The 26,633-nt window shown below is 43.7% G+C and overlaps 1 protein-coding gene across 2 annotated transcripts in view; it reads left to right on the top strand.

Moving 5' to 3' along the window:
- Positions 1 to 26,633, top strand: part of LOC124303577 (nuclear hormone receptor E75-like) — a 143,046-nt gene that overhangs the window by 11,703 nt on the left and 104,710 nt on the right. Inside the window, exon 1 of one of the 2 annotated variants that reach the window (XM_046760947.1) lies at positions 10,668 to 11,162. The exons of the other annotated variant lie outside the window; for it this stretch is intronic. Coding sequence (XP_046616903.1) covers positions 10,892 to 11,162 — 271 coding nt within the window. The 5' untranslated portion in view covers positions 10,668 to 10,891. Of the gene's footprint in view, positions 1 to 10,667; positions 11,163 to 26,633 lie in introns of those variants that run through there. 2 annotated transcript variants of the gene reach the window in all.

Genomic DNA, 26,633 nt, shown 5'->3' with positions numbered 1-26,633 from the left:
GTCAGTTTAAATAGAAATATTCACAATTTGTGATTACTGCTTTTCTAACTTTTCCTTAAAAAATGGACACCGGGTTCACATTTTTTGTCTTATTTCTGTCTTTTTTTTTGTCCGTTTTACGGGGCGGAGGGGTGAGGAGACAAACATTTGTCTCTCTTTACATCATATTTTATCGTTAAATTTACATCGAAGTTTTTAATTCCATTTGCGGTGCAGACGGAAAAACAAGAGTACGCTTCAAACTTGTTAAATTTTACGGAACAGTCCATAGTGTGTGTACGTATGTACGTCTTTGGTATGCAAATATTGAAACATATTTTCGAATGCACGTATCGAAAATTTCTCATGTTACATGCTCAACTTATATATATTATACAACGTCGACATATTTTATACCAACGCTTATTATAAGCGATGAGGAAGTAACGTCGTGATTCCGTTCACTTTAGTTAATACATATAATATAATGTAATATATGATATGTAACGTGTAAAGCGAGACGGGTTTGAGCAGGTGATGAAAAAAAAAAAAACAAAATGCGAGTTATTACGAAATCGTCCTTGAAAATATGTCGTTAAATTTTACCACAATACATTCATTCAAGTAATGTACTATGAAAATTGTACTTTAGGTTGAAAATATTAAAGAGAATCGTTTCACAAGTGTGTCGTCGTTAAAATAGAGAAAAAAAACTCATCCAGGATCTCGACCAAGTCTTAATCATCGTGTAAACGCATTGTTCCCACCAACGGCGCGGCTGAACAGCGTTTCCGATAAAATTACAATAGTTTCATGCAATCAGCGACTGCACTATCCAAAGTTCATAAACTCGGCGTCTCCAAGCACGCACCCGCCTCTGCGTCAAGAAGGCGATAAGTGCCTCATAGTGGATCCAAGAATCCAGCAACAGCAGCGGCCATAAGGTTTTCAAACAAAGACCGGTTCTCGACTCGAGAAGGTCACTGGTTCAAAAGCGGATAGCTCAGCGGGAGGCTGACGTTTCTGGGTGATAGACAACGGGGGGAAGAGGAAGGTGACGGAGGTGGCGGAGGTGGCGGAGGCGGAGGGGTATAGAAAATTTCTCGCTTCTCACTTCACGGCTGGAGATCATGGACTCTGCTCTCGTGACTCGGCGCGGTGAATTCGACTCCAGTCGAGAGGAGCACCTGCTCTTACTTTCCATCCGGCTGCCCAAGGCGTTAGAAATTCACTTACACCTTCCTCGGCGATATGCGCCCAGGGTTCGTTGATCTCGCCGAACTTACATGCTGCTGCCGGCCGAAACGCCGTTCCCGGGTGAAATTTCACTCTCCTTTTCAACTCGCGACTAGCTACTCTCACCGACGTATAAGGCATATATCGCCAATGGATTGTGGCACCGTGACCCAGAAGTCCGCGTGAGTTCCCTTTGTTGGAATCGGTGTTTTCTGCCTGTATTTTTAGCGCCGAACACACGCTGGCCTCGAGACGACAACGGGGACCAAGTTCTTCCGGGAATATCAGCTTCCCGAACAACGAGAAAACTCTTTACGTTACCGTGGAAAAGCCCAACGACAAAGGCCTGAGAGTCTTCTCTTGACCACTTGGCTGCGATCGGTTTCGTCATGCTTCGAAGCCGCGCGTTTCGTCTGACCCTGATTCTGGTTTTATTCACACCCGATTCTTGAGCTTTCGTAAGTTCGCTGTTTCCAGCTTATAAGTTGGGAATTCGCGTTAGGGAAATACTGAGAACGGTGATGGGATAGAGTGGTGCTGATTTAAACAGAAGCGACCTTCAAAGAGACGTTCAACTTTGTCACCGCAGAAACCCGCGAAGGTTATGTTACCCGCCTGACGGTGGTCTGTGCAGGCGCTCTTTGCGTCCTTAAATATATCGCCTGCTGCTACAGCTTTCCTTTGTTCCGTGCGATAAGGGCAGCGTGATGCGTATTACGGACTGTTGATGCGATGGTTCTAATTTCTTTCATCGTATAACACTATGCCGAGTAATTATAGATCCAAGTTTCATCAGCCGTATAGTTTGAAACCGCAATTTCACCTCAGTGATATTTTTAAACCGAGTGAAAAATGGAAGGTTTGGAAATAAGAAACACACCATGCATGAGTGAGCAAACTGCCTTGCATTCTACCGCAGGATGACCTTCTTATGCCATATATAACAAACAACACTGTATGAATTTTATTGCCATGAATTTCGTAGGAGTTTATGAATCGAAATTGCAACGAGGATTTCAGCAAGTGGATGTATATAATACAGCAATAGAGAAATGGAATACACTGCATTATTTTCTTGATTGTCGAAAGTTTGCTGAATCTTACCTTCGCCGTTTGTGCAATCGTGGATCATCAAAAATTTCTGTCTTCTATGCCATTGCATAGAAGACCTGCAGCTGACTATGAGACGAACGTAGTTTTCTTCGTGAGTTGTGGCTGCCCTCCGTTACGACAAGTACAGTTAAGATATTGTACCCATCATGGACAAACTGGAGCCAGAGGGAGAGAGCTCATCCGGCTGAACCCACACCACGGCATGAACATCAACTATGAATCACTGTATCACTTGATCTCTATGTGGTGAATTCTCGACGATTCTTGGTGCCGTTTTTTCGCATATTCTTTTATCATCTCTTTCTTTCCTGGTCTCTGTCTTCCCAGGAATCTCCGTTGGAGAATTTCAATGCTGGAAAGAAGAAGAGTTCATGGTATTATTGTGAGAATTGGAGTCGATAGGACGCTGATGTACGATGATACAGTGTAATGATTTCCCCGGTTCGTGACTGTCAAGTTTATGCAACGATTAATTAATCCGGTACACATACCCAAAAGTGAGAAGAGACCATGGAACAACCATGAATCCCAGCTCGATGAACGGAACCCTCCTTCTATCGAACATTCATTCGGGATCGAGCTAAGTGAATAGAAAGGATCAAGACAGGCACAGGCACACCAACGTCTCATGAGTTGGTATCGAGTGGCCGACTTATAGAAGCGAGCGTCGCGTCGCGTCGTCGAGTCGCTGTGGCTGCTACTGCTGCTACAAGCGAGGAGTGAACAAGGAAGGCTTTCTCCGGGGACCTTGAACTGGTGCCCGAGGCATTCTGAACTTGAACCACTCCGGAGGTTTGTGGAGGCCTCCGATCGCCGTCGTAAGTATGTATGTACGTATTTCAGACCTGTGGCTGGTGCCTGTCATGTTCTCGGTCTGGAAATCGGTATCAACTTTCTCAAGAGCCTAGAATGTTTCTTGGAAATGCTCGTTGCTATACATATATATATGCATACCGGCTGTCGTTACGATACCGTGTATGCTTATACCTTATAGGTGTCTATCTGTGTTTCTCTCTGTGACGAGTGTTGCACGGTAACTGTACGTTTCACTTAGCACCAACGCTGCAGGAAGCAGTTGGAAAAATTATAAAAAGGCGTCTTTAGCGAGATATAGACTTGAATTAAGAGAGGAAACAATTCAGCGCACGTGGTTGTGCGTTGGTTAAATAAGATAGTGCTGCACTTCCCTTCGGTGTGTAATAGGAAATGGTTGTTGTAAAATTGAAAATTCGTGGGCGCTTATCATCGTACATGATGATGGAATACGAATGAATCAAGTAATACACGAGTTTCGTTCGATATTCATTGGAATGTATATTTTTGTAGACGGTCTCGATGGCTGCTGATTCGCGTTGCTTGTCACCTGTTTGTTAAAATTATTTTCAAAAACATTCCAGACTTCTTAGTTATATCTACTCATCTACGAAGAATGTACGCATAGCCATACAGCGAGCCTGGCGATGACGTATAGCAGCGGATATTTGTTCGAAAGAACAAAAATAATCATCAAAAAAGATGAACGATGGATTTAGATGTGTGTATAATATTATACCGATAACCATCTCACCACCTGCACCCCAGACATGGTATAGACACCACAAGAGATTCCTTTGTGTGTTTACACTTGCCTTGACTAAATGCAAAAGGCGAAACTTGATACTTATTGGCCGCGCTCGGTTGCGAGGTATCGAAACGATTGCGGGGATCCGAGAATCGACGGTATAGAAGCGATGATAAGCCCCAAAGAGCGTGATCCGATTGGTTGAAAAACAACAGGGCCTTTGATCGCGAAAGCGCGTACAGGAACCCGGTGATTCCATTCGCCGGAAAGGAGAGTTATTAAATTCGTTCATTCGAATAACAAAGGTGACCTCGCCTAGCCAATCGGCAGATCGTTCGATTACCGCGGCCACCGAGATTCCAGACATCCTCGAGCTGTGGTAAATTAATAAACGACCATCCAGGTCTCCTTGAATTCTTTCGGGCGAGAGGATTTCTCCGTCTCTGTCGCGACTACCTAGTTTCAGGCAAGTCATAGTTCTCGGTTCCGTCCACTTGCTATAATTTTGACCTCTCTCGGATACCAAGTCTTTGTCTCCTCAAGGTCTGCCAATCCCGGGCTTGTTGAAAGTAAAGACTGCCAGATACGTTGATGACGACCAATCCTAGTGGCAAGCCTTGTTTCGCCCAATTATCCTGCATCTATACCTATGCAGACCGTTCAGTACCCGTTCATATCCGGAAATATGATTCATCCATCCTTTTCAAGCAGCAAGGTCGCCAACCTGGGGATCGATTCTGTAATTTCACTTTTCCCATTTCACATTTACCACCATCGAAGCTTTCCGATTGGTCTGCAAAGTTTAGTCAACCAATCAGAATACTTTAATGGTGGAAAATGTGAAGAGTGAAATTAAAGAATCGATCCCCTGAAGCGCGAGGACGATGAGCTCGATGAACCTGACTTATATCGAGACGCCTACCAACGCCGAGAAGATGGAACGCAAATAGATAGTCAGCTCAGACCTCCTTTGAGACTAAGGTGTACACGCTTCTTCCCAGCCTGCTGTTCTACCTCTCTCTCTCTCTCTCTTTCTCTATCGCCACATTATATCTCTCTCTTCTAACTCGGCAGCGGCCGGCTGCCAGTGGGATGCATGGCGTACACCAGAGCTGGTGGTGTAGAGGCAGAACCAGACGAGAGTCAGCGTCCCTAACCTTATACAACAAAAGTCGAGCTGGGCGAGCCCGTCGACACGCCGGAGTAACCAAAGAGCCAACCAGCCAGCCAACCATACATTCAGTCAGCCGGGCGAGGGACCGACCGGACCTTGCAGACTGAACAGAGAATGCGCTGCGCGGTGGACCGGTTTCAATAATTCAACTTGATCTAGAGATCTAAGCAGGTCCTCGGGTAACGACTCTTATACGCGAACCCACGCCGGTCCCTGGTCTCTCCTCCCCCCCGACCCCCCCCCCCCCCCCCCCTTCCCTGGTCACCATTCGCGACCTCAAATTATGCAATCAACTTTGATTCAGTGGTGAGAAACCCGGATGGCCTTAGGTAGTCTGCGTCATCCGCACACCTCACCGTCTGGCTGCTGGTAACGTTCAGTTCGGATCAGACCACTGCTGGTTCAAGGTCTCGGTCCTATTCAATTATTGATAATGAGATCTGCATCCAGAGTAGGGTTGCTCGAGAGACAACGTAAGCACATCTCACCGAAAGTCACCGTGTTTCCTTCATCTACCATGCCGCTTTACGATAGAGTTGACCGCTGACTCTTGACCCGATGCACCATCGTCGATATCGACAATCGTGCTCATGGGCATTTCGTGTTGCACTAATGCCACATCACGAAATACCCGTTTCAAATTCCGTTGATGTTAGTGCAAGGGCTTAACCTTCTTTCTCAGTTTCTTATGAAATTGCAGTACAGCGTAATCGATATTTGGTGAAAGTAAGGGTTTCCTATCAGCCTACAGGTGCAGAACCTTGTCGATCGGTTTCTATTCAGTCCGTCAGTTTCTCTCACAACGCGATCAACGCGTTTATCTTAAGGCCTTGGCCTTCGTTCCAGGCTGACCTAGAGGGTTGAAAATCCTGGAGAATCCTCTCGAGGTTTACACGTATTGTACAACAGGTGAAAGCCTCGGAGATCGAGTAGCTTTTTTTCGAAAGAAAGAATAGGAGGAAGGTATTTGTTCTTGCATCAATCGGACCCCGAGATGCAAACAGACTTGGCGTTTCGTTGTACAAATTATTCCTCTTTTTCGAGCAATTGAGGACCTTCTTCGATCCAAACTTCGACCAAGTTTCGTACGAGGGATGAATGCGACACTTGAAGAGCGGTCGTTTCAACCGCATCCACTCTGCGTCGGTAAGTACGCGTTGTTTATAGTTATGGCCGCCTCGAACGATAGGAGGTGCAGATAACAAAGTCCGGCAGTCGAAACTTGAAGAGCACAGCGAGTCAGACGCACTACGTAGGTGATCCGAAAATATTTGTGAGTCTAAAGGCAAAGTGCGGGTAAAAAATCTACGCTTCGCTTCGTTCGAGGGACACGCGAATCTGTACCGTCGCACATATGGTCTGTTTTATGAATTCATATCAAATTGTAGAAGGTATTTTATTTTAAACAGGAACTTTTGACAGATTTGAAATTGTAGAGAATATTTCGGTTTCGGCTTGACGCGCTTCGTGTCCCGGCTAACAGTCGAATTCCCTCCAGGACCGCCTTCCTCCGAGAGCATTTCTCGGGGCTCTCGGGTCGAGTTGTTCCGTAGCGTAAACATCCGATAACCGATCCCGCATGGTTTTTCTGGCTGAGCGAGTCCTCTTCAAAATGTTTACTTCAAAATTCATATTCAAACGTCAACATGTGTCGTTATCTCTGACCTTCATTTCCAAGAATTACCTTGCTCATCAACGTTAAGGTCAAGCATATTTCAACGCTTTATTAATTTATACCACCAGAGGTGATAACGCGCGACTATTGTTCTCCCACTTCTAATCATGCTAATCGATTTCCATACGAAGTCGATCGGCTTTTATGTAAGCGCGGACTATAGACTCGGTGTTTCAACGTGCACGAAGGCATGCGGTATAGACTCCTCTGTTTTATCCGCTCTTCGTAGCTTCTTTTTTATTATTTTTTTTTTCTTTTATCTCGTATGCATTGTGCACGGCACATATGATACGTTTATCTCTATGCTATGTGCATGGCTATATTAATGCCCGTGTGTGGTATATATGTACGTTTTAGCCCGTGAAGAACCGCTGTAGTTCAGCGGACGACACGCGGGCGGAAAGGGGGGCTAATCGATAATCGTGGCACTCTCTGGGTTCAGGAGCCTCGTTCAAGGACAAGGCCACGTGATAGCGGACGCGCAACTGGGCCGCGCACATACAGCCACCCCTGACAGTGACCGTGCCACCACTTTGCGGGCCCCGAGAACCTGCCGACAAAATTTCCGTTTCATATTTACTTTGACTCGTTGAATTTACGTTTTGCAAATGTGTTCATAAAAAGTTTGAAAGAAAAACTGATATGAATGAAGAAGTTGAAATCAATCTTATACTCGTATAATTATTGAAGTATCTGTACGATAAAAAAAAAATATATAGGAAAATTCTTAACAACGTATTATATGTTATACATGTATATCAAAATATGGGTAGAACTTTTTACTTTTGTTTTTTTTTTTTTTTTTCTTTTTCATTTCGTTCTTATACCCTATGTTATTTTATATTTATCTTCTTTCCATCCAACTGCTACACTTTTCTTCATCATCTTATCACCGACAATGTAGTTGAATACATATTGTTTTTTCCCGGGAGCGACGAAGCGCAGGGGGAGATAAGCGGAGGGGAGTGGGATAAGTCGGCCACGTCCCTGGGCGTTTTCTTCCACTCTCTCCCCCTTCTCTCTCCCTCTCTCTGTCTTTGTCTCTATCTGTTCAAAATACTTTACACACATGCGTGTATATTACAACACATAGACGTATTTTTGGGCGGGTGAATCGGCGGGTTTTACCCCCGCCTAGGTCAACGGGAAGCGTTGGGTCGTGGTGCTACGCACGTCACTCGGTGCCCAGCCGAGCCAAGACTCGACTCGTTTGTCGGAACATAATGTTACGTGTGTCTTGTAACAGCGGTATGAATAATAATAATAATAATAATAATAACAATAATAACAATAATACTAACCGTAATAAACAAAACAATCTTAACACTTTAAGAAGTGTTTCAATTTTACGTATAGAACATGCATACCGTACATTCGTGAAAAGGTCGTTGGTCGTGCTTCGTCGTGGCAACGTGATTTTTTTTAAAACTGTTTAATCCCTCACCACAAACAAACAGAAAAATTCCTGCGAGTGAATTGTCGGTGATCATTGACCCCGTGTAGCTGTAGATCCGCGAATGCGTATAGGCATGCGAAAAATCATAACATTCGTATGATTGCGCATCGTTTGAAAAAGTTCCGAATGTTTAAACCTAAGTTCGTCCCCCGCCCTTCCTTTCCATCGTTTTGTTTCGTGACGGTAGTGCGACGTCGACGTTATTATTTAACCACTCCTTGGGTCCGCAGGACGCATGCGATCGTTGTTTCGACGTAATATGTAACTCGGTGCATTGTAATATAACATGCATACGTACATTCATACATATCCATGCAACCCAGAGAAACACACACTGGACAAAATACATGTATCGTAATAATCCGATAAACGACGAACGGACCGCGTGTGCGTGCGTGATGCGGTTATGCATACATGTATATATGCATGCATATATACATGTATACATAAATACATATATATATATATATATATATGTATATATATATGATGTGTAACCACGGCGATGCATCGTAGGTACAACACATCCGTGTATGCATATAATTTTACAAGTGTGCCAAGTGTGCGTCGTCTTCTCTACTCTTCTAACCCCCCCCCACCTCTACACACTTGCTTGAGAGAGAGAGGGAACGCGCGACTCTCAGTTTGGTTGAACAAGGCGACGCGACGAGACGTGCGCCGCTGCAGACCCAGCGTCGGGACGTTAACGCGCCGTTCCCCCCCTCCTCGCCTCCTATCACTCTCTCTCTCTCTCTCTCTCTCTCTCCTCTCATCAACTCTCCTCCACTTTCCTCGCTCCGCCTCGCTTCTCTATGCATCGGTTCGACCGCGAGCCGGACCGCGGTACCACTCTCACTTTTGCTGGCGCCGACGACACTCGTCGGGTGCCTCCAAAAATCGCCACCTAATCACGCATACTGCACACCATACGCTCTACATCGGTATACGTATACATATGTAATATATATATATATATATATATATATATATATTTATATATAATGTATGTATACCCGTAACAATAATACTTGTATCACTTTTATACATGCACATTATAAATACAAACGTATAAGCACGTTATTAATATATTGTATTAATACTGAAAATATAAGGTGTACATGTATATATATGATTTATCTAAAAATAGAATATCATGTAATAACGAGAGAAGGCTAACTAAATTGTGGGTGACTACACGTAATCTATCTTTCGTACGTGCGTAAATGAATACATAATAACGAAAAGAGATAAGATTGCAAAGATAATATGCCTGTAATATATTTGTCTCGCCTGTTCAAAGATTAAACGTGTGTATGTGCATAAAAACTGTGATTCGGTCACTAATAATCGGTATTGTATTTAAAATACACGTATACGTGCGTCCGTCCTTGTGTGCGTATAATCAATTTCCGTACGACTGACAATGCCAACTGTAACGTATTGCGCGCATTTAATTTCTACATGCTCGCGTACACGTGTACATACGTACAGACGACACACCGTTGATACAGTGAAATCGAAAGGTTTTTGACATTTTGCACACGTGGGTTTTGCGCCCGCTAGGCGCAACGCGCAACGCGTAACGCGCAACGCCGTTCGACGTTATTGTTGTTTTTTACAAGGCGAGAGTGTGCACGCACCTACACGTAGCTACTGCTGCATAGGTGTAGAGACACAGGCTTGCGTCCTATCGCATCTCAGCTGGGGTAGGCGATATACGTACACATACGTGCGTACACGACACAGGGAGCGCAGCGCGCGCGCCAACCCGAGGAGGAGAACTCGGCCGGCCGTTCGCTTCGTTCGTTCGGTCGTTCGTTCGTTCGTTCGTTCGTTGGTTGGTTCGTCTCGCGTAGCCAAAGTAACATTCGTAGTGGTACCGCCGACGCCGACGCCGACGCCGACGCCGACGCCGCTCAACGACGTTTTACGCGCTGACGATCGAGTCTGACGACGACGACGACAACGACTACGTTACTACGAGGACGACGACGACGACGACGACGCGACTACGATGACTACGTCACCGCGTGTCACCCAAACGAGTGTCGGGTGCGTTACGGTTTGAGGAAGCAACGGTGCCTCAAACATACATCCGTTCGCGTACGCACTCGTTAAGTGAAGTGACAAAACACGCGTATGATAACGTACGCGTATAAATGTGCAGGGTGCAGGTGAAGTTTCCTTTTTCATACCCGAACAAGTGTCACCGTGGATGAAGGTTATGGATATAAATTGTTGAATGTTGTTGTTGTTGTTGTTCTTGTTCGGCGTTTATCACGGTGCCGAGTTTACGAAACAAGGATTCGTCGTAAAGACGCACTCTGCCGCATAGGTACAAGTGTGCGGAGGAAGAGGAGCTGAGGGGGAAAGTGAAAGTGATATTGTACACAGGATTAATAAATTGCAGTTGTGCCGTTTGTCGTATATTCCATCCGTACGCGTGTACTTATATATTACGACTTTGCGGAGGGGTCAGTGTCGGTCGAACTAGAATTTCGTACAGCTACAGCTTGCAGTTCGTAACGCCCGTAAGTCGAAAATACGGGTACGGTGGCTCAAACCGGGAAGCAGCGCGTAACCGCTGCCGCCGAGCTTCAGGCGGAGGTGCGCACCGCCATAAGGGTTCTCCACGGCTGGTGCCCCCGACCGTCCCAACTCAATTTGGGGCATCACGGTCGGGGCGAGACTGTCCTCATGTCGCCGCAGACCCAGATCCGGGGCCCCGTTCACCCGGGGACCAATACGCCCGGACACCGGACCCCCGGACCATCGGCCAGCACCAATTCCGCCGCCCCCGCCTCCGCGACAACGGGAAACACCCAGGGACCACCGCCGACTTCCGTAGTTGTCAGTTCGACTTCCAGCATGCGACCGCCGCCTCCGCCCCCCCCACCCAGAGTCAGGCAATCCGCCGAGGGCAAGGGTCACCACCACGAGGAACCGACCAGCTCCATTCCCGATCTCGGTGAGATTCTTTGTCCCTTTATTTTAACCGCGGTCGTGGTCGGTCTTTCACACACTGATTCTTTAACGAGGCTGAAGTTGGTAACGTTAGTGTATCGATATACGTTGGGAGAAAAATTAATATACTAAGCCTTTGGAATACCTGAAGAGGTTAATTTCAGAAAATCTGAGTTTCTTGATTAGGTACTAACAGTTTATTTAATTTTAACCAATCCTAAAGTTGCGGTTTGACGACTTTTTTTTTTTTTTACAAACGTGCGTCGTTGCAGTAACGTTACGAACTTTAGCCCGACGGTTGACACCCGTCGATGAGTGGTCCAATACGCAGTTTGACTCGTTCTTTCAATGCTGTTTTCAACACGTTGGTAACAACTTTTTAAACGGATCGGTATTTTCCTAACCTAAAAGACGGGACCCGTTTGGTGTTCGTTCAATTCTGAACTAGTTTTTTATTTCGATATTTCGTTTGCGGCATCATTTTCAGGTTTCGAAATATCAAATTTCGTCTAGCGGTTAATCAATGTGCGACGAAAGTAATATTCTTAAGATGAGGGCATTACATTATAGAACTTTGGACGGACTTTATCCTGTTTCATAATCGTTTTTTATATTTTACCGTACGATCACAGATACGAAGAAACTTGGTGAAATTTCAACGTTTTAGTCTTACGTTAAAAAAACAAAAAAAAAAAAGAAAGAAAACATTGATCGATTATAAGCGTATATTAAGACCGAGCATAATTCTTATGTGTATTACGCAGTTGGTATCTTATAATGATAAGTAAAATAAGTCGAGTGCAGTATAATACGTCACATCACGATTATGCATACCAATTATTATGAACCAAGTGTAGAAGAGTATACCCTACTTATATAAAAAAGAATAACCGACGTCTGGAGTAAAGAAGGAAATCTTTGGCGAGAGAGAGAGAGAGAGAGAGAACGCACAATGCGTTGTCACACACTCGGTCTTACTTTATACATCGAACAACGAAACGGAGAAGCGATATTACGCGTATACAATATAAATTGCCAAGCGTCGTATATTTGCGACAAGGTCAATGCCAATCACCCTCAGGTAACTGGCTGTGTATTTCGTACGAATAAACGAGAGAAGTACGTACCGAATGCAATGTAGAGAGTGATAAAAAAGAATCCACCTTGCCTATTACGCATGTATTCGCTGTCTTCGGAATGTAACAGAAAACGGAGAGAGAGAGAGAAAAAAAACCAAAATAAATTTAGTAACTTTGCAAATAAACAAGAAAGATTAATGTAAGAAATATTCTTTGGTCAATAGTTATCGCTCGAAATACGGAAAAATATGCAATGCATGCGGTCTGTCAAGTGCACCGGGAAATTCACTAAGTCGTACGTGGTAGGGTGACCGAGTAGTTTATTTTTACATACAATGCACTTGCGATATAAATTGTTTTTTTTTCACTTATCAATCTTTCGTTTATCGTACCAGTGCGGAGATCGCTTTGGAGTTCCAAGGCAATTTTTTCCAACTTTTCCTCATAATACATCAGACACCTGTTACCTAGAAACATGCGAGGTGCACGAAAACACAGAGAAATCTGCAGCACAACGGTGATGATGTTATCTCAAGTAGAATTTTTTACCGCAGATAGGTACGAATTTTCGAAAATCCAAGAATCTAAAGTCGTGGTAACGACGATCATCATCGAATCGGCGCGTTATTTGTTGGCCTAATCTCGAATCAGGCCGAGCATGATCTTTCCATCGAAGAATTTTGTACCAAGAAGGAATTTTTATCGTATCGTACGTTTAACTAGATAGCTACTCTCAACACTCTCACGGTGGATGTAAGGCACAGATACCTCGTAGTCATCGGTTACGAAAGCTGTTGCATGCCGCCAGTAATGCTGGCTGTGCCATGCTGTTCAGAAACAACCGCGGAACCGCGGAGCTGGGATAGAATGTCTCAGGTGACCTTACGCCGGAGTGACCTTGTACAGTGCCGAGTGCTGCGGGCGCAGAAGTCGGCGTTAACGTATGTAGGAAGTTCCGATGTGTGGCAATAGTACCTCATGTATCACCGGTTAGTGGTTTTCAAGAGAGTTTTCGGAACCTCTCTCCATCTCTCTCTCTCTCACTGCGCGGTTACGGTCACGGTCACACATCGCGTCATCGACGTTGTTACGTGTTGGTCGGGTAGCATGTAGATACAGATCCAGGCAGAAGCTGCTCGCTGTATGCGGGCCGATTACACACGCCGACGTGTTTAACCGACCACCTATACACTAACTACGCTCCTTTGCTCTAGAGAACACTTTAAGGAACCTCGCGAAGCTTCCTCCTTCTCCTCCTCCACCTCCTCCTCCTGCGGCAGCTCCCCGGTTTCCTGGCTTTAATTTATTCCATCTGAAATTAAACGCCGAAGGCAGGTTTCACCCCACCTATATTTATATGTGTGCCAACTCTATCCCTCTCTCACTCGCTCTCTTCTTTGCGGACGACGGTAGTAAGCCGGGCTCCGGAGAGCAGACCTTGACCTTCGTATTGCGGGTTCTTACCCTCTGATATTCAACGACGATCGCTATTGGTCAGGGAAACCTCAAAGTCCCGGAAATCTAGAGGATCTTTCGTACAGGTTATCGGTCGGGATAATAATATAAGAGGAAATGTTGATATAGAAACGTTCGTTCATTCGTCATCCAATTGTTTAGTTACAAATGGCGTCACCGATGGAAGTGAGTCTGCTTCTTCGCAGCTTGTCGGTTCTGGTTCTCGTGAGGAGAAAACTTAATCTCCAGTCAGAGACGGTACGGCAAGTTTTTTCTTATTGTCAGACATCTTGTTGGTAGCGTGCAGATTGGATGTGCAGGGTGAGGATCAAATCGGCATTTTTTACGATGCGCAAAGTGCGGTAGAAATGAGAAGCTGAAGTGACGATGACCACACCCTGTAATTTGTTCAAAATAGCAATCCCATTGAGAAGAGAAATGTAAAGCTACCGCGGTGATTTCGGTGCAAGGAAAAAGAAAAAAAAACAATCTTCGTTATCCTTGGAAAAGTGGGTAAATGTAATCGAGAAAGAACTTCCTCAAGTACCAAGTAACTTACAAGGCGACCATGAATCATCGCATTTGTACACCGAAGCTCACGAGGAGGGTGTTTAGAACCGATTGGCCCTCGCTCTCTCCCTCTTCCCCTCTTCTCTTCTCTTCTCTTCTCTTCTCCGGCTTATCTCTCAGCACGGTCGAGCGACTTACGCTCTCCAGAGGTCTCGTCTCGCATCCATCCCAACGCTTCGATGTCTGACGGTGGTTCGAGAGGCTGTGTGAACGTGCAGCGAGAGCGTAACACGTCCGTCTGTGTGCCCGTTGTGCACTCGGATGCTGCCGCTGCTGCGGGTCTTCGGGTCGTGGTCCTCTCGACCGTCCTTCACAGGGCGTGGAGTGCACGCACGCACGCACGCAGTGCCTGACTCTGGCTACGGGCTGCAGGCTGCTGCTGCTGCATCGTGTGCCACGGATCCAGACACCCTTCAGACAGTCTCCAACGACGGGGAGGAACGGAACGGAAGGGACGAGAAGGGACGAGAAGGGACGAGGAGGAAAGGGACGGAGGGGAGGGAGGCACTCTTGAAAGCTGTGTGGTGTACGCTCCCCGCCCCTCACTTACCTCCCGCGCTCATGTTCGTTCGTAACACGTGCGTCGAGGAGTCCGTGCATCCGTGGGTAAGGTACTCGCGCATGCCCCCCACCACGTGCGGACGCCTCGCGGTGCAGCATGAACTGCATTATCGCGTTCCGGGGGACGACGGATGCGATAATGTGTATACGTATGTATGTATATATGTATACGTATATGAACACATATATGTTCGTTTCACAGGATAATGGATATATTTTAGGAACTTGAAACCCACCGGTATATAATTATATGCTCCACGTATGTCTCTGCAGGCTGGAAAAATATTTTTTCTTCATCCGCCTCGTTGTAACGTCTATTTTTTTCTAACGTATTGAAGTTGGTAACTTTTTACGTTACGGAGGATTGAGGAAAAAAATCATTGATTTAATGTCTTCCGGAATGACTCTGGATGTGTTGAGTTTTTCCTACGTAAGATATGCGTGATCTTCTATTTTGCTTTAGACGCTCATGAAAGTAACGATATTTCGTAAAAATCCATTGTCACACGAACGTTACCAAACTTGAACCGCTTACATTTTATCATACACTCGTTTTTGAATAAATCTTATTGATCGGAGAGTATAAAAATTTCGTCACTCGCGTATTAGACCGTTTCGAAGAAAAACCACGAACCATTTTTTATTATCCACTCCGTTCGGCGAAGTTGAAAAAATGTTGGAACGATTCGATCCAACACTGAAAACGTGGAATAGGTGTGACAGGTATAGGTATAAGGTACTGCAATGCTTGATCCTGCATCGTGTGGCAGGGACCCTTGTCCGTTCGAGGGCTTCGACCAGACGCCCCCCCCCCAACGTTGTGTATAACGATCATCCTTTTGACGTAGATCGCCTTTGACCAAGTTACGTGGCTTGTACGTCGATCCTCCGCCGTGTGTGTTAATGCCTCGTGTATGTTTACATTAAGAGGCTTTTCCAACTGCGTCACTTACCCTTTCATTGCCGTTGTGCATGGCGCTTGGATGAAAGTCTAGACAATCAATCTAAACGATTTAACTTCAGTCTCACTGTCGTCTACTCCCTTCACTAGGATGGAAAATTTTTCACCAAACGGTTTCACTCTAGTCCAGCCTTAGATTGTTATCATAGATGGCGAATTGATTTTTCCATGTGATTCGATCGTTTCTTAATTCCATGATAAAATGTTATGAAACGACTGATTCCGTGTTTTAGTTCTTCTTCTTCACATCTTCTTTTTTTTTTCTTCTTTTTACTCATTGTCAGTATAAAAAGTTTCGGTATTTTGACCCTTTCGAGGTTGAATTATCTCCGATAAGAATACGTCTGACACCGAAAAGTTACAAGCTGCATCGTACGTATAAAAATGTGTATATATAGAGCAGCATGCACGAGATAGCGCGTTGCTGGGACGTAGCTGATTATACTCACACATTCGGAAATGCGACTGGTCCCTTAATTAACCGAAACTGTTTAATGGAACGAAGCCTGCATCGGAGGCATAACCACCACCGGCAGCCGACTTTTGGTTAGTTTATTTTTTCGACCTATGACGTGGCCGTGTACGTTTTCTCCAGACGGAGGGACGATCGGGGCTAACGACTCGTTGGTATAACGCGTACCGCGTTACGTGTTACGTCGATTTTGTGTATAGTTTATAACTCGCACCGAATGCTAGTCGGCGGACTCTCTCTCATCATCTGCGGTATAATACGTGGCGTGCAACAAACACGACGCGCCTATTATACGATGGTAAAAAGTCAATTTTAAACTACGGAGGAAAGCCACGTCGTTGAATTGCGTAACAGTTTCGTTGAAAGATTTCAGGAAGGACTGTCACGAACAGTCGTTCCGCAAATTTTTCCCGATTGGTGGGAATGCGGGTTTTTTGGAAAAAGAGCAGAAGTGATTTTTGGTTCTTTGTTTAGGCATCTTGTTATACTTTTCATCAGAAACTAGCAGTGCGCCTAAAGGTTCTTTTCTAAACACGCACGCGTGCTACGTCACGCGCTGCATTTCCGGGGCTTTTGAACTTCCATGTTTCAGAGACGATGGCATTTTATTTAGGAAATCTGTGGAAATTACGATTATGTTTTAGACGAGCAGCAAATTTTTATACCAATTCTTATGTTCGTTTACAAAAACGGTGAAATAAATTCACACCTCTCTTTTAGTCGCAACCGCATCCCGGCCTTAAGATTAGATGATTAAGATTTTGCAAAGTTGCTACATTTTTTGCCTATCGTAAAGGACGAACAGATGAATTCACGGAGAGAAGAACAAGAGCAGCTTTTTTTTACTGAAAACTTTAGGAAAAGAGGGACACGTCGAAATTTTTTTTATAAAAAATACCCATGTCAATGATATTTATTTTTTTACCATAAATGTAGCAGATTTTACTTCTGCGCACAGTCATGGTTTTCACTTCTAATCCTAGAGTGGAATTCTGCATTTGACGAAGTATGTTTCACCAAAAAATCTTGCGTGTTCCTCTTTTCCTGCAGTTTTATTTAGTAAAATCTGCTCTCGTTCTTCTTTTCGTGTTGAGAATGAAAAAACTAACGTATAGCTGCAACAAATGATATGGAAATTTAGATAAGCTAGTGAAGTAGCATCCACTGCACGCAATTTCTCGCGCCTCGTCATACACGCTTAACAATACAGACTGATTTGTTGCAAAGCAGTTTGTACGATAGAAAGAACGAAGTAACAAATTACCGAGGTATCATCATCGCCAGTAGCTACGGGCTGCTGATACGGTTAGGTTCGGTTTTTCGAGGATATAATTAGCCGGTACGGTTTCATTATGGCCTCGGGTATGTATAAATTGTAAACACCGATAAGTCGGGAATGCGCAAGCCGTCCTGTGTTGACCTTATACAACATTTCTAAAATTGACGAAGATTGGGTGTAATATCGTCTGCATATACAGTCTTACATCTATGCACATTCGTAGTGTATACCTAGATGCGTACGAGAAGAAAAATTTATACGAAAGAAAAAATGAAAAAACCATTAGCGAGCATACGCGAATACGCAGAGAATATGCGAGGCTTCGACACAACGTGTAAATACATCTACATATTCTCTTTACACACCTACACCTATATATATATATATATATATATATTAGCGTGTATTAGTGTGAATTCGCGAGTCAAGGTAACCAGGAAATAAAACATATAATGCTACGTAATACGTGTTTGATCTTGTGTATCAAGTAAATCGCGAAACTGTGTGTGTGCGTTTGTGGCCATGCGAGACACCTCTTCAATACAGCTGCCGCCTCCACCTTCACCTCCACCACCACCTCCATCCGAGCCGCCTCCTTGGTCTTTTTCGTTTCTCGTTATCGTTTGAGCTTAAACGCGATAAAGACGAGCGATTATGTCATAACGATTTAATCGTAATCGAACGATGTCCTTGAATCATCGGTACGTATTATCACGAATTAGTCTGCGTGTATAAATACACTTTGTATTTTATAATTATGTAAAATAAAAACTAAATCTAATAATTGCCCAATTTATCTTTGAAAAGTCAATACTATGTTTATTTGAACGAAATAATGACGAATATGTCAGGTGAAAAACAAAAATAAGAAAAACGACGCCGCGAAGAATTCATTTTTCTTTAACATCTGAAATTATGTGTTGTTTTTTTTTTTATACTTATATATATATATATTTTTTATGTTTTCACCGACTCGATATTATTAAACACCCGTCACTCGTATCGAACGTAAATGACAATTTGTTGTACATGTCGTAAAAGACGACCTTTAACTATAATACGTAACGAGCGCGTCGCAAGAAATTATTATACCGATCCTCGTCTCTTCGACCTCCTCCTCCTCCTCCTCCTCCTTCTCCTCCTCGTGACTCGAGGTTTCGCCTCGCTTCTGATTATTTTTCGTGCGACCTTCTCGAAATAGTCGCGGATATTTAATCTTCTTGTGTGCCTATGCGTGTATGTGTTAATACGTGTGCACTCCACCACGTCGTTGGAAGATATAATGCTTTGCTATAGATTGCAAACTTGTATTTGCAAATATTCGAGGAAGTGGATGTGTATACGTCTGCGTGTGTATAGGTATAACATCATAGATCGTTACGTATGTATACTAATAGGTGAAAACAAGAGACGAGGAGGAAAAAATAAAAAACAAGTCGACGCTCATCTATCCAATCGTTTTTGCAATGTCTTTTTTCCTCCGTTTTGACTTGTCAAGGTTACATTTTTTTGCCGACGTAAAATTATACAAGAGGCTTATATCGCATACCCACGTTACAGAATGAGACGAAATTACCGATCGGATTATCAAGATATCCAGCTCCTCCCCCCTTCACCGATCCAGAGGCTCGTACTAATTAATTGCGTATCAAATAACCGTGTCGAAATAATAGTTATCCGATAGACGATATGAAACTAGTATACCCGATTTGCTACAAAATTGCAACAAATGCGGCTGAGATCGCTGCTTAGCGCCTTAGTCGCTACATATTTCCACCCTCTCTCGAGACGAACGAACGACCAGAGGAGAGGCGCGGAGGGAAGAGGAGAGGAGAAACGATGGTACGGGTGGGGCAGAATGCGGCGAAACGCCGAAGGGAGGGCAAGGGTAAGGGTAAGGGTAAGACCGCGTCGCGACGAGAGGGGAGGAGGAAAGTACTCGGGGGTTCACTGTCTCGCAATGACCCCTGTACTCGCGCATTGCACGAGCCAAGGGGGAATGACCCAGTGCCCACCTCCCACCTTCCAACGACACGGAGAACGCCGTCTGGTGCGGCTGCAACCCACGTTACATGGTTCCTGCCGCACGGCGCCATGTTTTTTTTTAAAACTCACCTCGAATGTATGAATGTACACATGCACGTATACCTTTGAACAACGTCGTCTATCGCATACTTACGACGCGACGATACGGAAATCGGCAAACTGGAGAGATTTTTTATTTATTTATTTATTTTTTTTTGTAAATTTTGGTAATTTGGTGTTTTTAATAGCGGGCTGCATATGATAAGGCGTTGTAAAAGTGTACAGGGAAAAGTTACTTCTCCTGAAATGTGATTACCATATCGAAGATTCTATCTGGTACACGTACCAAATATAGGCAAAAGAAAGAAAAAGAATGAAAAATAAAAATAAAAACAGAAGAAGAGAACAAAATTAGAGGAAAAAAGTGAAACGTGCTTCTTGTACAAGTGATATGGAATATACGGATAAAGATAAAAGGTGTGGATGTAGTTTTAAAAAAATGAATCAAGGATGCCGAATTTTATGTTGTTACTAATGGACGACAGAGAGATAGGTAGATAGATAGATATGTCTATGTTTATTATGTCCATGGCAGTGTTGAACAAGTAGATGATGTACATAATGACGGAAAGTTATTACATATAGCAAAAACAGAAACAGAAACAGAAAAAGCAAGTAAGCAGAGAGAAAATATAAATTACAACAGGTAAAAATCAATGAATCTGAAGCAGACTACAGTAGTGGAGAGTAGAATGGTAGGTTAAGACGAGAGATGAGATAAAATAAAATTAAAATTATAGATAAGAAGTAGAGTAAAGTTAGGAGATGTATGAAAAATGAAAAATGAGAGTATAATATGAAGTGAAACAATGCTTCGCTGCAACTTCTGTACTCCGCGTTATTTTCCTTTCGTTCGGAAGTATGCAAACTATACGTATATATATATATATTATACTGTACGTATATATACACAGGACGCGTTTTCCGCAAATCGCTTCGCGCTGAACGCGTGTAACGCCGTCTATGGGGTTAATCAGAGCCGCCGGCATGCGGGAGGTACAAGGGTGCGAGATAAGGGTCGACTGCAGCAAGCGGGTGGGCCAGACGCCCCTTCCCCTCTTCCTGCCCTTCTACTCTCCTCACTTCCCTCGGCGATACTACGGAATTAATAAGGGTGCAGCCGTGATATCGGCGCAGAAGTTAGACTCGCTCGATCGCGGTGTAATGAGGGGTTGTTGCCTTTGCGTACATTGTAACGCCGCTCCACCGCCAATCTATACGCACACACGCACGCACACTTGTTCTATTCTATACATGTGTACTACATTACACCGCAGGATCTAGGCGCTAGGCGGGGCGATGCCATTGCGCTGCACTGCACTGCGATGAGTGAGGGTCGTTAATCCTGGCAAGGCGAGGCAGTGACCTCCCCGCCATCGCCTGAATTGATCCATACGTCCATCCTCGGAAGGATCAAAACTGAGGCCAAGGGTTGCAGCCTTGCTTTATTCTGTCTTGTTATTTTATTTACATTTCTATTTTCATTCTACGTACTTTAAAATTGAGCGAAACCCTCGGTGCTAATCGTCGCTTGGTGGTGAAAACTTGCTCGACAATGCGACACGACAGCGATGACTTTTGACAAAATTTCCGAGAATCACGTGAAATGATTCGCAAGATCCGTTTCGAAGTCTGCGTGAATAGAAGTTGATTGCGTCTTGTGAAATTTTTTTGCTAAATTTTACTAGATCACCGCGTCTTTTTTTTTTTTTTTACAGATATCAAGCGTTGAAGTGTCGCAATTTACGTTCGCTTTTTCCAAAAGTTGTACACTCGGATTTTCGTTTTTCATTTGTACATGAATATTTTTATACGCTTGACTATAATTCTCGCCTAAATAAGATGGAAAAATGGAAAAGAATTACCTTGAAGGAGACACGCCTTCGCGGTTATTCTTAAGGGGTAATACCACTCTAACGGCCGAAAAAAGACCCAACTTTGATGATTTATTTTGATAACATGGAAAGAGGAATAGGATTTATTTTCAGAGGGTTTATTTATTTTGATGCAAACTGGCGGCGACAGGACCAATCTTTGATATCGCCTTTTTTTAAAACTCCTTCACTGGAGGACGAATTTCTCGTAAAGTATAAGACCTCGAGCAAAAAATGAAAAAAAATTTTACAAAACATACAGACTATTACCTGTGGAACTAAGTAGAAGATTTCATTTAAATGAAATTTTGTCGAAATGGTGCACTTTTGAAAAAATTAATTGATTTTTGGCCAAAAAATAAGTAGTAAATTGTTTATAAAATTAAAAAGTTTACAATCAATAAAAAAAACTACTACGTACTTCCATAGAAAACGTAGTTGTGAAGCTACTGTCGAAATTTCAAATCGAGCCATGCGACGGTGTTCAAATAATTTGTCCTCCCAGTTTGAAAAACAGTGGTTTCGATAAAAATGCGTTTACAGTTTTACGAGCTTTCAGCGCGCGACCCGAGACCCTGTGGTAAAATCAAGAATTCAAACTTTTAACAACATTTTTTCACTGTAGGACCAACTGGATATTGTTTTCATGGCCGTAAAATATTGTTCAAGCCAAAAAAAAAAAAAAAACAAATTTTCCAAAATCTAGAGTGGTGTTACCCGTTAAGAGTGTTGGTACCAGGGATGATGAAACCATTCGTCGAATATCGCCACGCGCTTAACGCATTGATGTTACGCAATAGGCGAAATCAGGGTGGATTTTCATACTCTCGATTTTCTTCCAGTCCTTTTATCTTCCTCACCGGAGGGTGGATCTCGGGATTGTGTTTCAATGCGACGCGCGCGCGCACATTTTTCTCTACGAACACACTGGGCCGGCCACTTTCTTTTACCCTGCGGTACAATGACGGAGTGTGTGCATCACTTCCGGTAACGCTGCACGTATGCAGGTAGGTCTTGTGTTAGACCTGTGGGCAGATGTAACCAGCAGCCCGCTTTTGCCGTGCAGATGATCGTTTCTGAAGCGCTGCTGTGTCTCAATTCCGACCGGTTGCGGAGTAGACGTGCAAGGGTTGAAAGAGAGGGAGGTAAAGATTTCGAGGAAAGATTTTTTCTGGTTGAAAAAAGCCGGCTGCGACTTATTTATTTATTTATTACATCGCCAAAGATATATTTATTTATTTATATAAAGTACACACGGACGGATCAAGTGTCCCTTGAAGTACAAACTTGAAATCGATATTTAGCGTTAGGCAAAATGATTGCGAATTTACTAAAGAAATGAATAAATAATGAATATAATAAAATATTCTGATAATGGATCAGAAGGCTAATCGTGTGTTAGATTACAATTGAGCATAAGTAAAATAAATCGATTTGCTGATGAGGTGAAAGAAAGTAAGTCGATAGCACGAAGAACTGGTTCACTCTACAGACTAGCGACTTGAGTAATAAAGCAAGGGTTTGAGCATACCTTTTTTGCGAATCCGAACAATTCCAGATCCTTCTTAATTTAGGTGGTGGTAAGTGAATTAGCGGTGAGTCGGTATTTAACTAACATTTTAACAAAGACAAAGACAAGGTGATGGATGATCTTACTGCACATTCAAAATAACAGACCAATCACGGGTCAGATCTCAACTTGAGGGAATTTGTTTTTTCTTATACGCCAAAATTTTTTCAATTCCATACCGCAAAGACGGAAAAAAAAAATTTTTTTTACACTTTTTTTTCTCTCGGACGAATTGCTCCACGAGTATCGCTTTTACGCGATGCGCGGACGGTGTTTCGTCATGTATTCAGGGTGACATTGTCCAATTGCGCAAAAGGCACGCCCCGAGCGCACGCGCGTTTCACGTAACGAATTGTAGGCGTTGCGTAACGGGGAAAAAGACGGAAATGCGGAAGCCGACGCGTGTCACCGACGACGCAGAGACACCCGGAGGATCCCCTCGCAAGCCGCAGCTGCTGGGCCAAAGATGCAACCCCGGATACCTTGTTCCTTGTGAAAATATAATACGGGGGGTGTCGCGTTACGCTTGCGTTAAATGGTAACGAAGTAAACGCCGCTGCAACGCAACGCAGCCGTTATTTGCTGCACGTCGTAGCTACGTTTCACCGAATTCACGGAAGAGCTTCAGGGATTCGGTGGAACGATTCGCATCAGCTGTCGATGGGTGTGTAGGTGAATTTGGTTTGCGCAAACTATCCTCCAACCCTTTTTACTCGCTCACAATGGGCCGGGGTTCACGAAAATGCAACCGATTCATACACGCTGCGTAGGTAAGCTGCGGTTTGACCGTCTGCAGCCCGCCACCCGCGTTTCACCTAACTCGAAATCCCTGGTTGCAATTATTATTATTATCGTCCCTTTGCAGAATACTTCGGGCATCCTCGCGAATCTTTATTCGTTCGATATAATACAGCGAGGGGTGGAAGGCCTCTCTTGTGTCGCGATCGAATTTTGACCACGTTTCAAGAGCAGCAGCTGTTCAGTCTGTAACACGGGATTCAACCAACAGGTGTTTACCCCCACCAAAGTAGATGGGCAACAACGTGGAAAACCCACGAGGCAAAAGCCTCGGAATTTTGCACCTATCGTTTTATCGCTCCGCAGACACGTTTGTATCCGATTGATAAGCAATTCTTTTTTTTTTTTTTTTTTTTATCGCTACCTCACGGGTTTTCATGAAATTTTAGACAATTCGTATCGACAAATAAAAAAAATGTCACGAAACTTTTTTTTTTCTCGTGTCGTTTGGATTTCTGATTGCTGTTGGATTAGAATTTTTGTTTTACGAAATTAGATTTCAATCAAATTGCTTTCTATATTCGCACACTCTACTCAATTTCCGGATTATATTTTGGGTATCGTTTTGTTGGAAGAAAAATTTTGCGTGAAATATTTTTGATTCTAACAAAAGGTGAAATTTTTCCTACTCTTTTTATATCATTTCTTATTCACGTTGACGTTGAAAAGGTTAGAATTGATGGATGGATTTGGCGAAATGAAAATTCGAATCTCAAAGGCGGAAGAATACGTATATACGGTAGAATTGTAAGATCATCGAGAGTCCAGCTGCTTAGGCCGGTGCAGGTATATGCATAATAGTTCAACCCTTACGAAGGGTTACGCGAGGAAGTCGCGGGTGGTTTTCACGTAAACACCGAAGAGCGAAGAACAGCTGCTGTTTGCGCAAAATCCCTTTCCTTTCTCGTCGTTTCCATTATTTGGGAAAACTCATAATATGTACAATGTATAGATATGTATTATGTATATAACTATGTATTATTCAACCAGGACGAGGCATCTGCTTCTCCCCTTAAAAGCTGCAGTTGTTCCACTCGGTATTAATATACGGGTAACGTGATGAAACTTTCCGCGTGCAGATAAATAATCGTCGAAGTGAAAGAAAAAGTAAAACGTACATAGTCTCTGTACGATATTCTACTGAAACGGATGAATCTTCAAGGGGTGAAAATCATTCCACTGAATGAAAACCTGCGATGCATCTGCCGATATTTAAACCTGCTTTTCGAAAGCGTACAAATCCAGCACGTGGCATTCATTCGCTTATACTCATCAATTTTATTATTCGAGCAGGTAGCAGGATCGTCGCGCAGGTGAAACGGAAGACGAAGATCCCGATCTTTACCTTTTCTACAGTCTCTTATCCCTTCGCTCTGAATACCAGCTTCTCGAATCCCCCCGTCCAATGAACAATAGAACGGAGTTCCGATTGCTTCCCGCGGGATTTCCTCCGCGTGCATGAAGAAAACCGTCGAACAATTGCACTTTTACGATTTCATTTTTATCGGGATGATATCGCTATCGAATTTTCGGCCGTAACAAACATCTTGCCGCATCGTCCACGTCGTTGTAGGTATGATACAAACGACGAACATCGTTTTTCTGTCGAAGAGAATGAATTTTGGAATGGACTTGAATTTTCAACAAACTGTAAGAAAGTGACATTTTACCACGTTTCTATTAGCTTGCTCTCATGTCTGTCCGCTCGATACAAATGTTGCAATCGATTTTAAACCAACTTCCCGTTGAGCCAGAGACTTGAAAGTTTAAACATAGCTCAGAACCGAATGATGCGATGCTATATTGCATGTACAGTCATTCTAACATTCCAAAATGACCATGCTTATCTTCTCATCTTCGAATCGAGGTTTCGCCAACCTACGATTAAACCTTGACTCCAGCGTCGGCTTGGTCATCGGTGCTTGTCGACCCTGTGACAGGAACAGCAACTGCACGAGCAGCATGCGATTCGCAGCTCGTGTTCTCGGAGCTTCGCGTTTGCAAGTCACAGAAGCAGCAGCAGCAGGCTGTGCTGCCTCAAGGTCCAAGGCGAACGTTGGCCCCTCAGCGGTCAGAGACCTTCGATCGACGCGTCCTCCCGCAGGGCACTCAGATACGAGCCCTTTTCGCGCACCCTATATTACACCAGGGTTCGCGTGCTTTGCTCACCGCAACGTGGTTCGTCATGTGTATCGTGTATATAATGCACCACGAGCAGTCGACGCGTTCTGGGTTCTCCAAAACCCAGGAGGGGATCGGAAACTGCAACGATGTTGAAGCAGGTAACGAGAAACGTTGTCACGAGAGATCGGGAAGAAATTCGTTATTTTGCAATTTTAGAATGACTTTCGAGGAGTTTTACTTTTTTAATAGAGGTATGGGTATGTTTGATTCGGTATAGTTTACTATATTTCAAACAATTTTAATCACGCGTAGTAACGGTCTTTTCTGAACATGCACCGTTACGGTAAGTAACGTGACTAACTTCAATTCCATAAACTGCAGGACGAAGGATTGTAAATCACGATTGATTTTTATTCATCGTACGAAGGGGGCGCAGCTTGTTCGTCGAAAATTATATTTCACATCTTTTCACTGGTTTGGTAGCTTCTCACGTTGGTCAATTTCTCACATTTGCAACGATATTTAGAACTGGAACATGATGATTCCTCATATGGTATACTTTAAAATTATTTACGTCAGTCGATGGTGGGTGGCAATCGATCTGCGGAATGTTATCTTGTTATAACGAGAGTTGAAGGGGGGAGGGA

This window comes from Neodiprion virginianus, chromosome 4, assembly GCF_021901495.1.
Source record: "Neodiprion virginianus isolate iyNeoVirg1 chromosome 4, iyNeoVirg1.1, whole genome shotgun sequence".
NCBI lineage: Eukaryota > Metazoa > Arthropoda > Insecta > Hymenoptera > Diprionidae > Neodiprion > Neodiprion virginianus.
Note: the sequence above shows the minus strand (reverse complement) of the source record. Positions and strands in the feature narration are given on the sequence as shown.